Source organism: Musca vetustissima, unplaced genomic scaffold (genome assembly GCF_032173495.1).
Source record: "Musca vetustissima isolate MV318-11 ecotype Yass unplaced genomic scaffold, APGP_CSIRO_Mvet_v1 utg154869, whole genome shotgun sequence".
In the NCBI taxonomy this organism is placed as follows: Eukaryota; Metazoa; Arthropoda; class Insecta; order Diptera; family Muscidae; genus Musca; species Musca vetustissima.
The window spans coordinates 47,074-60,308 of record NW_026886697.1 but is presented as its reverse complement, the minus strand read 5'-3'; the positions used below and the strand labels follow the sequence as shown (position 1 = coordinate 60,308).

The window sequence follows — 13,235 nt, the reverse complement described above, 5'->3', positions numbered from 1 at the left end:
AAGGTGGACCGAAAACTTAATTTTTTGTGTTATTTTCCAGTCGATCTATGGACCACAAATGACAGCCGAACATCACGACACAACCCATGGTGGAGGGAATCTGGACAATAGCTGTACTGAATACTCGTAATATCCGGAAAATATGTCAGTGTGAGGAAGAGGAGCTGTTTACCTCTAATCGGGCAAGAGGGTGCAAATATCACGAAATACATAAAATCGGACGAAACTATATATATGGGAGCTATATCTAAATCTGAACCGATTTTCACGAAACTTTGCACACATCATTTTAAACTTAATTTAGTAGGCTATGCCAAATTTCGTGCAAATCGAAAGATATATAGAGATTTTGCTGTACCATTTACCTTAAATCGCACGAAAATATATATGTGAACTATATTTAAATCTGACCCGATTTCCTCAAAACTTAGCACACATCATTCTAGACTTAATTCAGTACGCTATGCCAAAACTCGTGCAAATCGAATGATTTTCAGGGACTTTGGTGGACCATTTACCTAAAATCGGGTGAAGCTATATATGGGAGCTATATCTAAATCTGAACCGATTTTCAAGAACTTTTGCACACATCATTCTAGACTCAATCTAGTACGCTGTGCCAAATTTCGTGCAAATCGGAAGATATATAGGGACTTTGGTACACCATTTACATTAAATCGGATGAAAATATATATCGAAGCTATATCAAAATCTGAAGCGATTACTCCCAATTTCTATAGGGTTCGTCCTCGGGTCAAACAAATGAGCTGTGCCAAATTTCATCCAATTCGGATCTTAAATGCGACCTGTACTTTGTTTACAATTTAACATGGACAGACGGACGGGTGGACGGACAGGCATAAATCTACTCAGAAAGTGATTCTACGCATATTCTCAAAAGGAACTATGGGTCCTTCACGTTTCCTTTTGCCTGTTACAAACATATGCACATAGACATAACACCCTGTACCACAGTGTGGTGAAGGGTATACAAATCCACGCCTAAAAATAGGCATCGAAAAATTAATTTTAAATAATCCACACCTAAAAATAGGCATTGAAAAATTAATTTTAAATAATCCACGCCTAAAAATAGGCATTGAAAAATTAATTTTAAATAATTCACGCCTGAAAATAGGCATTGAAAAATTAATTTTAAATAATCCACGCCTAGAAATATGCATTGAAAAATTAATTTTAAATAATCCACACCTAAAAATAGGCATTGAAAAATTAATTTTGAATAATCCACGCCTAAAAATAGGCATTGCAAATTGAATTTTAAATAATCCACGCCTAAAAATATGCAATGAAAAATTAATTTTAAATAATCCACACCTAAAAATAGGCATTGAAAAATTAATTTTAAATAATCCGCGCCTAAAAAGGGATTGAAAAATTAATTTTAAATCATCCACGCCTAGGGGTGGGTAGTCTATGACAAAAATTTATTTTAAATAAAAATTTATTTAAATAATAAGGGTAGGCTTTGAAAAATTAATTTCAATTAATTAATTTTTCCACGCCTATAAATAGGTATTGAAAATATTTTTCATTTTTTTTTTAAATATTTATTATAAGCAACCCCCTAAAAATATACTATATTATAATTTATTTCTAGTGCTTTTTAAATTAAATTGAACAAGTTTGTATAAAAATCCATTTAATGTTTTTTTTTTTGTGATGAAGAATAATCTCAATTTTTCCCAGCAGTAACAAAAACAACAACAACAAAGCCCATTACAATTTGCGGCCGTACTTGTGAAAAATAAAACCTATTTGTGTGCTGGCTGCCTGCATCACTCACTCAGTTTAGATTCAATTACCTCGGACACATGTTTGCATTTAACATTCATTTATTTGAATTATTTGAAAATGTTTTTTTTTTGTATTTTTCATTTTCATTTACAAGGCAGCAACAACAACAACAACAAAAATTAAAATCGAAAAAATAAAATCAACGACGGAACAAACATTTCTGGTCTCAGATGGCCTCGCCCAGCATGAAAATGCCCCAGCGCCAGAGATTGATAAATTGATAGTGGAAGAAGGAAAGAAAAAAGGTAGATATGGATGGGTTGGGAATTGGTCGGATGGACGGACGCATGGATGGATGGCTGAATTGGTTCGATGTAAGGCATGAATGATTGCATGAATGGCACACGGCAGTGATAGCTATCAAAATTGTTGTTGCTGGTCACTCTATTGGAGACCATATTATTATTTGCAATGATTTTTGTTGGTCAGGCAAAAAATATAAAAAAAAAAAATGTGAAGAGGAGAGTAGAAAATTCTCAAAATAATCCCATAAAATAAAATAGAAAATATAGTTAGAAATAATCTCAACTTATGTATATGTGTATGGAAACGTAGATGTTTAAAAGCAAATTGTGGAAAATGCCATCATTGTCATTATCCCTCATTCACATTGTAATCCGTTCGGGGCGGACCCCAAACACTAATGTCGTTATTTCACAATTGTCAACATCTTGAAGGCAATGAGAAAAAAACATAAAAAAACTACTCGGCCGCAAGACGTTGGAAAATGGAAAAAAAGAAAACTTGAGGAAAAAAGGTCACAATATTCTAAGCCGGATGAATGTGAAGGACCCTCCTTAACCTCAGCTCCCTCCCTCCTCCATTTTCTCTCATCTCTTTTGGCAATTGTCACGTGTATTTTATTAGTTTGTCCGGTTGTTGTTGTTGCTGTTCTTATAGTGGAATGGTTTATGTGGTTAGAAAAGCAATTTTAGACGTTTTGCCATTTGGCCATCCCCTGTAACAGGGTTTTAGGGAAATTGCGAAATATTCAAAAGATTGCTACAATGTATGGCGATTTACAGACCAATCCGCTCTCTCTCTCTCTCACACACACAAAATAAAACTACTGTGTTAAAATTGGAATTGGAAACAATTTAAAAAGTCTACTTTTAGGCGAGGAGGTCACATTGAAGCTTAAATGCAATGTGGAAAATAAAAAAATAAATCATTTTGACTAAAATGGCAATCAATGGTAGCCTTTTATTTACTTCTAATAGATATTAAATGGAGAATTTACAAAAAAATGGTGCATACTTTTATGGGTAATAGAAATTTAAAGCATATATTTAGGGTACAAATGGACAAATAAATTGAAATCTGTTTAAATGGATGTGATTAAAAAAGTTTTTAAAGCCTACATATAGGCGTGGAATTTTTAAAAATAATTTTTCATTGCATAAACACAGGCGTGGATTTTTTAAAATTAATTTTTCAAAGCCTACCCTTAGGCGAGGATTTTTTAAAATTAATTTTTGTCATAGACTACCCTTAGGCGTGGATTATTTAAAATTAATTTTTGTCATAGACTACCCTTAGGCGTGGTTTATTTAAAATTAATTTTTGTCATAGCCTACTCTTAGGCGTGGATTATTTAAAATTAATTTTTCATAGCCTGCAAATAGGCGTGGATTATTTAAAATTAATTTTTGTCATAGACTACCCTTAGGCGTGGATTAGTTAAAATTAATTTTTGTCATAGACTACTCTTAGGCGTGGTTTATTTCAAATTCATTTTTTTTTCGTAGACTACCCTTTGGCGTTGATTTTTTTAATTTTAATTTTTTGTCATAGACTACCCGTAGGCGTGGATTTTTTTTAAATTAACTTTTGTCATAGACTACATTTAGGCGTGGATTACTTAAAATTAATTTTGTCATAGACTACCCTTAGGCGTGGATTTTTTTAAATTAATTTTTGTCATAGACTACCCATAGGCGTGGATTATTTAAAATTAGTTTTTTGTCATAGACTACCCTCAGGCGTGGATTTTTAAAAATAATTTTTCGAAGCCTACCCTTAGGCAAGGATTTTTTAAAAATAAATTTTCAAAGCCTACCATTAGGCAAAGCATAACCCTAGGCGCGGATTTTTTAATAATCAAAGCCTACCCTTAGGCGTGGATTATTTAAAATTAATTTTGTCATAGACTACCCTTTAGCGTGGATTATTAAAAATTAATTTTTATCATGGACTACCCTTAGGCGTGAATTTGTATACCCTTCACCACACTGTGCTGCAGGGTATTACGTCTTTGTGCAAAAGGAATCGAGATACACCCATGGTTCCTTCTGACAATATGAAGAGAATCACTTTCTAAGTCGTTTTATGCGTGTCCGTCCGTCCGTCTGTTGTTGTTAAATTGTAAACAAAGTACAGGTCGAATTTATAATCCGAATTGGATGAAATTTGGCACAGCTCATTTGTTTGACCCAAGGACGAACCCTATTGAAATTGGGAAAAATCGGATCAGATTTAGATATAGCTTCCATATATATTTTCGTCCGATTTTTAGTAAATGGTGCACCAAAGTCCCTATATATTTTTCGATTTGCACGAAATTTGGCACAACGTACTAAATTAAGTCTAGAATGATATGTGCAAAGTTTCGTGAAAATCGGTTCAGATTTAGATATAGCTCCCATATATAATTTTCATCCGATTTAAGTAAATGGTGTACCAAAGTCCCTATATATCATTCGATTTGCACGAAATTTGGCATAGCGAACTGAATTAAGCCTGTAGTAATGTGTACCAAGTTTCATGAAAATCGATCCCGATTTAGATATAGCTCTCATATATATTTTCCTCCGATTTAAGGTAAATGGTGTACCGAAGTCCCTATATATCATTCGATTTGCACGATATTTGGCATAGTGTACTGTATTGAGACTAGAATGATGTGTGTTAATTTTCCTGAAAATTCAGGAAAAGATAGGAGCAGATTTAGATATAGCTCCCATATATATTTTCGTCCGATTTAAGGTAAATGGGGCACCAAAGTCCCTATATGTCTTTCGATTTACGCGAAATTTGACATAGGGTTCTGAATTAGGTCCAGAATTATGTGTGCTCTCATATATATCTTCGTCCGATTTAATGTAAACTAATTGGCGCAACGTACGGAATTTAGTATTCCTTCGAAAAGGCGACGTCTGTTAGAATACATATGTAGAATATACCCAAAGTGGTGAAGGGTATAATATAGTCGGCCCAGTCCGACTTTACTACTTTCCTGACTGGTTTTAAATTAATTTTTTCATAGACTATCCTTAGGCGTGAATTTATAACCAATATTTGTATTGCCTACTTTTATTCCTTTCTTCATTGAATTCATTGGTTATTGAGAAAAATATTTGTAAAACATAACCATGCCCTGATAAGCCTTACAAATTGGCTTAACTTGTCATGGAAGGTTACAAACGTTGTTGTTGTTTGGCCATGTCTACTAATATTTTTTGTTGGTCTGTCTGCCTATCTGTCTGTCCGTCTGTCTTTCTCATTTTGTCTTTGACCATCTGTATTGACTTGTCCATTTGTTTGCTGACTGACATTCACATTCATTATTCATCATAATTGTTTTGGAATTTTTCATTGGCAATTTCCGCTTTTAGTTTTTCCGTATTTCCATACACCTCCCTCCATTACCCCGACCTCTCTCTTTCTAATATACTACAATGCCAAATATATTTAGCCAAGAACAATACGAACAAACCAATCGACATCATCATCATCATCACATTTCCTGGAAAGTCTATTAAAAAATAAAGAACTTCGGAACGGAAAAATTTCATTTCCATTTAAATCGATTTCTTTGGACTCACTTTGAAGAGGCCATTCAATATTCATCATTATCAAAAATCAATTTGTAATTAAAAAAATGTATTTTGTTAAAAATATTTTTTTTCTAAAGAAAGAAAAAAATTTGTTTGCCAAAAATTTTTTGGGTGATTTTACGATGTGTGTGTGACTGATCTACTAAAATTATTATTAATCATTTCGGATTGCGTCGTCGACGTTCGGTTCGCGGTTGGCCTCAATTCAAGGTTCTGACGTCATGGCGTCACAGACAAAAATAATTCGAATAAAACATTTTAGATTTTTTTTTTTATTTTGAGGAAAAGCCTTACACACCGCCGAAGAGCAATGCCTCTGAATATCCATGAAATTTTGTTGAAAGCTATTTTTTGCGTATAGTGGTCGTCTACTTCTTCTGATGCATCTGTGTGTGGGCAATATTTCACAAACAAACCGACCGAACAAACGCAGCACTTGACTATTTCTTCTTGCTCCAAATTTTGATGTGGATGTTCTGATGCTGGTCGCAAACACAAAAAATTTGTCAACACTTTGTGTTGTGAAGAGAAAACTTGGGAAGGGGAGGGAATCTGGGGGGAAAAGTTTGCACAAAAAATAGAAAATGCAAACAAATGAATATCAAAGACACAACCGCAATTTTTTTATTGGTTTGCTTCTCAATATTGTTTCCTAGTCAATAAACCGTATGTACATGAAATTGTGACAAAGGCAATAATTTTGAAATGAATTCAAACAGAATACACACACACTACTACTACGTAAAAAGATTGAAAGGAATAAATATTTTAAAAAATTGAGGCCTAAATATAGGTACTGAAAAATAAATTTTTGTCCAAGCCTAAAAATAGGCACTGGAAATTTAAAAAAACACGCCTAAAAATATGCACTGGAAATTATTAAAAACCTACGCCAAAAAATAGGCACTGAATAGTTAGGCAATGAAAAATAATTTTAAAAATCCACGCCTAAAAATAGGCACTAAAAAGTTAGGCAATAAAAAATAATTTTAAAAATCCATGCCTAAAAATAGGCACTGAAAAGTTAGGCAATGAAAAATTAATTTTAAAAATCCACGCCTAAGGATAGGCTATGAAAAATTAATTTTAAAAATCCACGCCTAAGGATAGGCTATGAAAAATTAATTTTAAAAATCCACGCCTAAGGATAGGCTATGAAAAATTAATTTTAAAAATCCACGCCTAAGGATAGGCTATGAAAAATTAATTTTAAAAATCCACGCCTAAGGATAGGCTATAAAAAATTAATTTTAAAAATCCACGCCTAAGGATAGGCTATGAAAAATTAATTTTAAAAATCCACGCCTAAGGATAGGCTATGAAAAATTAATTTTAAAAATCCACGCCTAAGGATAGGCTATGAAAAATTAATTTTAAAAATCCACGCCTAAGGATAGGCTATGAAAAATTAATTTTAAAAATCCACGCCTAAGGATAGGCTATGAAAAATTAATTTTAAAAATCCACGCCTAAGGATAGGCTATGAAAAATTAATTTTAAAAATCCACGCCTAAGGATAGGCTATGAAAAATTAATTTTAAAAATCCACGCCTAAGGATAGGCTATGAAAAATTAATTTTAAAAATCCACGCCTAAGGATAGGCTATGAAAAATTAATTTTAAAAATCCACGCCTAAGGATAGGCTATGAAAAATTAATTTTAAAAATCCACGCCTAAGGATAGGCTATGAAAAATTAATTTTAAAAATCCACGCCTAAGGATAGGCTATGAAAAATTAATTTTAAAAATCCACGCCTTACAGTAGGCTTGGAAAATTAATTTTAAAAATCCATGCCTTCTCTATGAAAAAATAAAAAATGAAAAATAAAAAAAATAATTTAAAAAATAATCGACCGAAGGGTCTCAGACCTAAGGATCTCACAATTTTTTTTTATACAAAAAATCGACCTAAGGGTCGTCATTTTGTTCAATAACCAATAAATTCAATGAAGAAAAGCCTAAAATTAGACAATACAAAATTTCTTAAAAAATCCACGTCTTTTTGTAGGCAATGAAAAACAATTTTAAAAATCCAAAGCCTAAGGATAGGCTATGAAAAATTAATTTTAAAAATCCACGCCTAAGGATAGGCTATGAAAAATTAATTTAAAAAAATCCATGCCATCTCTATGAAAAATTATTTTAAAAAATAATCGACCGAAGGGTCTCAGACCTAAGGGTCGTCACGAATTTTTTTCTACAGAAAAAATCGACTAAAGGGTCTCACGAATTTTTTTCTACAGAAAAAATCGACTAAGGGTCGTCACGAATTTTTTTCTATAGAAAAAAAATCGACATAAGTGTCTCACGTTTCTTTTTTTTATAGAAAAAAACGACCTAAGGGTCTCACGTTTGTTTTTCGACGTAAGGGTAGTCACGAATTTTTTTCTATAGAAAAAAATCGACCTAAGTGGGTCGTCACGAATTTTTTTCTATAGAAAAAAATCGACCTAAGTGGGTCGTCACGAATTTTTTTCTATAGAAAAAAATCGACCTAAGTGGGTCGTCACGATTTTTTTTCTATAGAAAAAAATCGACCTAAGTGGGTCGTCACGAATTTTTTTCTATAGAAAAAAATCGACCTAAGTGGGTCGTCACGAATTTTTTTCTATAGAAAAAAATCGATCTAACGGTCGTTGCCACGAATTTTTTTCTATAGAAAAAAATCGATCTAAGGGTCGTTGCCACGAATTTTTTTCTATAGAAAAAAATCGATCTAAGGGTCGTTGCCACGAATTTTTTTCTATAGAAAAAAATCGATCTAAGGGTCGTTGCCACGAATTTTTTTCTATAGGAAAAAATCGACCTAAGGGTCGTCACGAATTTTTTTCTATAGGAAAAAATCGACCTAAGGGTCGTCACGAATTTTTTTCTATAGGAAAAAATCGACCTAAGGGTCGTCACGAATTTTTTTTGTATAGAAAAAAAAATCCAAACTGAGGGTCATCACAATTTTTTTTCTATATACCTCAGAAGCTGTAGATATTTTAGATCTAAGTTTTTATTTTTTTTCCTGTGTATTGCTTTCCATATTCTCTGTATTTTATTCCGATCTCTCCTGAACCCTATACTAATTTTTTGTTTGTTTTCTTTTTCTTCCATTTTCAGTGCGCAGTTGTCGTACCGGTAAATCTGTACAAATGTCCGAATCTGAGGTACGAGGCTTGTGTTTAAAATCTCGTGAAATATTCCTACAGCAACCGATCCTGTTAGAGCTTGAGGCTCCTCTGATTATTTGCGGTGATATTCATGGCCAATATACAGACTTGTTGCGTCTCTTCGAATATGGTGGATTCCCTCCGGCAGCCAATTACTTGTTCTTGGGCGACTACGTGGACAGAGGCAAACAATCGTTGGAGACCATCTGTCTGCTGTTGGCCTATAAAATTAAATATCCCGAGAATTTCTTTTTATTGCGTGGCAATCACGAATGTGCCAGTATTAATCGTATTTATGGTGAGTCCATGAATCGGATATTGGGAAAATAAATTCTAATTTTTTGTCTTCCATTGTTGCAGGTTTTTATGACGAATGCAAACGACGCTACAATGTGAAATTGTGGAAAACCTTTACAGACTGTTTCAATTGTTTACCCGTCGCCGCCATTATCGATGAGAAGATTTTCTGCTGCCACGGCGGCCTGAGTCCCGATTTGCAGGGCATGGAACAGATACGACGCTTGATGCGTCCCACAGATGTACCCGATACTGGTTTATTGTGTGATCTGTTATGGAGCGATCCGGACAAGGATGTCCAGGGTTGGGGTGAAAATGATCGTGGTGTTAGTTTTACGTTCGGTGCTGATGTCGTATCGAAATTTTTATCAAAACATGAAATGGATCTGATTTGTCGTGCCCATCAGGTGAGTAGAAGGTGTGGAGATATCTATGAGGACTTATTTTTAATTTTTTTGACTTTGTTACAGGTCGTCGAGGATGGTTATGAATTCTTTGCCCGCCGTCAATTGGTGACACTATTTTCCGCTCCCAATTATTGTGGTGAATTTGATAATGCCGGCGGCATGATGACTGTGGATGATACATTAATGTGCTCATTCCAGGTAGGAATCGGGATCATCAGCTATCAAAAGACTCCAAATCGACCTTCATGTCGATTTTTTTCTATAAAAAAAATCGTGAGACCCGTGGGTCGCACTTTTTTCTATATAAAAATTCGCGACGACCCTCAGTTCGATTTTTTTATAGAAAAAAAAAAAAAAATCATGGGACCCTCAGATCGATTTTTTTTCTACAGAAAAAAATTCGTGAGACCCTCAGGTCGATTTTTTACAGAAAAAAATTCGTGAGACCCTCAGGTCGATTTTTTTATAGAAAAAAATTCGTGAGATTATCAGGTCGATTTTTTCTATAGAAAAAAATTCATGAGACCATTGGGTCGATTTTTTTCTATAGAAAAAAATTCATGAGACCCTTGGGTCGATTTTTTTCTATAGAAAAAAATTCATGAGACCCTCAGGTCGATTTTTTTCTATAGAAAAAAATTCATGAGACCCTTTCGGGGGTCGATTTTTTCTAATAGAAAAAAATTCATGAGACCCACGTCGGGGGTCGATTTTTTTCCTATAGAAAAAAATGCATGAGACCCACGTCGGGGGTCGATTTTTTTCTATAGAAAAAAATTCATGAGACCCTCTCGGGGCTCGATTTTTTTCTATAGAAAAAAATTCTTGAGACCCTCAGGTCGATTTTTTTCTATAGAAAAAAATTCATGAGACCCTCAGGTCGGTTTTTTTCTATAGAAAAAAATTCATGAGACCCTCAGGTCGATTTTTTTCTATAGAAAAAAATTCGTGAGACCCTCAGGTCGATTTTTTTCTATAGAAAAAAATTCGTGAGACCCTCAGGTCGATTTTTTTATAGAAAAAAATTCTATAGAAAAAAAAAATTCATGAGACCATTGGGTCGATTTTTTTCTATAGAAAAAAATTCATGAGACCCTCAGGTCGATTTTTTTATATAGAAAAAAATTCATGAGACCCTCAGGTCGATTTTTTTCTATAGAAAAAAATTCATGAGACCCTCAGGTCGATTTTTTTCTATAGAAAAAAATTCATGAGACCCTCAGGTCGATTTTTTTCTATAGAAAAAAATTCTTGAGACCCTCAGGTCGATTTTTTCCGATAGAAAAAAATTCTTGAGACCCTCAGGTCGATTTTTTCCGATAGAAAAAAATTCTTGAGACCCTCAGGTCGATTTTTTCCGATAGAAAAAAATTCATGAGACCCTCAGGTCGATTTTTTTCGATAGAAAAGAATTCTTGAGACCCTCAGGTCGATTTTTTCCGATAGAAAAAAATTCTTGAGACCCTCAGGTCGATTTTTTTTATAGAAAAAAGTTCATGAGAACCTCAGGTCGATTTTTTTCTATAGAAAAAAATTCGTGAGACCCTGAAACCCTATTTTGTTGATATTTTTTTAATCTGTTTTTTCCTTTTTTGTCCTTCCAGATATTAAAGCCCTCCGAAAAGAAGGCCAAATACATGTACAGCGGCATGAATACATCACGGCCAACAACACCGCAACGTAACGCGCCTCTAATAGCAACGAATAAGAAGAAATAATACATCCATCCGCTTCCATTTCCTTAAAAGTTATTAAATTATTATATACATATAAAATTTGATAATAATAATTATTATAATTACAATAATACAACAACAACAAACAAAAATACAAGAAAAACTACAACAGCAACAACAACAAAAGCAAATAAATTAACAAAGAATTCAAATTCAACTAAAAAATCATCATCGACAACAGCAACAACAACACCTAGAAATGAAACAAAACTTGCTACAACTATTACTTCATGTTGTTATTTTAAAATGGCTACAACAACAACAAAAATAACACCAACCACTAATACAACAACATCTGATACAGAATAGCATCTCTCACAAATAAGAAAAAGAATAAAAAATATTAGAAAAAAATAATTTCCAAAATGAATCATCAAATGCTGACAGGCAGGGCTGTGGATTCGGATCTATATGGACTGCCTAAGGGATATTCTTTAAGAGGAACTGAGTCAAAATGGAAGCTGGGACGTCTACACCATATGCTGAGCACACATGAGGCTCCGACTCAGGTTTCCAGTTGAAATCCCAAGAATGGATTTTTTCTTCTATGAAAGAAATAGTGAAGGTCCCTGGAGACTTGTTTAAGGTCCTTTGGGACTCTTTTTTTATCCACTTAGTGGAAAAAATATTTTCATACATTATCCTATTCTACAGTCCTGCCTGTTATCGTCCACAATTTGGTCATAGAATTCATTTGATCCACACACACACCCCTACCCTCACATGTTTTCTCCCCCCTTCTGACTTTGTTTAGCTCCTTATCTCCCCATTTGTTATAACTATAATAATCTGTTCTTATTTTCTAAAATCTATTATTTGGAAAAAAAATATTAAATATATTTTGTATTTAAAAAAAAATTTGAAAATTGTTTTAAAAATATTTTTTTTAGTGAAGAAAATGATTCTCCTTAGTTAAGACCACGCATAATCTTGCCAAATTGTATGCAGATAATTTTCGAAATTTCCAATATGATTTTCAAAACGAAAAATCGAATTTTGAAAAATCAGGAACAACGTTTTTTTTTCTATAGAAAAAAAATTGTGATTTAGAAAAAAAATCGTGACGACTTGGGTAGATTTTTTTCTATAGAAAAAAATTCAGTGAGACCCTCACAATGATTTTTTTCTATAGAAAAAAATTCAGTGAGACCCTCACAATGATTTTTTTCTATAGAAAAAAATTCAGTGAGACCCTCACAATGATTTTTTTCTATAGAAAAAAATTCAGTGAGATCCTCACAATGATTTTTTTCTATAGAAAAAAATTCAGTGAGACCCTCACAATGATTTTTTTCTATAGAAAAAAATTCAGTGAGACCCTCACAATGATTTTTTTCTATAGAAAAAAAAAATTAGTGAGACCCTCACAATGATTTTTTTCTATAGAAAAAAATTCAGTGAGACCCTCACAATGATTTTTTTCTATAGAAAAAAATTCAGTGAGACCCTCACAATGATTTTTTTCTATAGAAAAAAATTCAGTGAGACCCTCACAATGATTTTTTTCTATAGAAAAAAATTCAGTGAGACCCTCACAATGATTTTTTTCTATAGAAAAAAATTCAGTGAGACCCTCACAATGATTTTTTTCTATAGAAAAAAATTCAGTGAGACCCTCACAATGATTTTTTTCTATAGAAAAAAATTCAGTGAGAACCTCACAACGATTTTTTTCTATAGGAAAAAAATGTGAAGACCCCTGGGTTGATTTTTAGTGCTCTGGAAAAATTTCTCAATATTGAAAATCTGCTACCTTTCTTTTTAAATTTAAATCCTTTTAAATATTTTTTTTATTTAATTTTTTTGGTTTCCATTTTTTTAGAAATCTAGGCAATTGGAAAGTAAATATGTTAAGTGTATCCGCAAAGGCAATTAAAGAACATGATAATAACTACCGTATAACACATAACCTATAAGCATTGTATTTATTATAAATAATAATAAAGGAGAACAAAGAAATGGAGGATGACTCAAAAATTAAA

At 32.9% G+C, this 13,235-nt stretch overlaps 1 protein-coding gene across 1 annotated transcript; it reads left to right on the top strand.

The window, feature by feature from the left end:
* The first annotated feature begins 8,768 nt into the window (after positions 1-8,768).
* LOC133334183 (serine/threonine-protein phosphatase beta isoform) lies at positions 8,769-11,410 on the top strand. The gene is made up of 4 exons (XM_061542479.1): positions 8,769-9,111; positions 9,174-9,517; positions 9,581-9,715; positions 11,122-11,410. The coding sequence occupies exons 1-4, from the start codon at positions 8,796-8,798 to the stop codon at positions 11,233-11,235; spliced, it is 909 nt and encodes a 302-aa protein (XP_061398463.1). The 5' UTR covers positions 8,769-8,795; the 3' UTR covers positions 11,236-11,410.
* Positions 11,411-13,235: the final 1,825 nt, after the last annotated feature.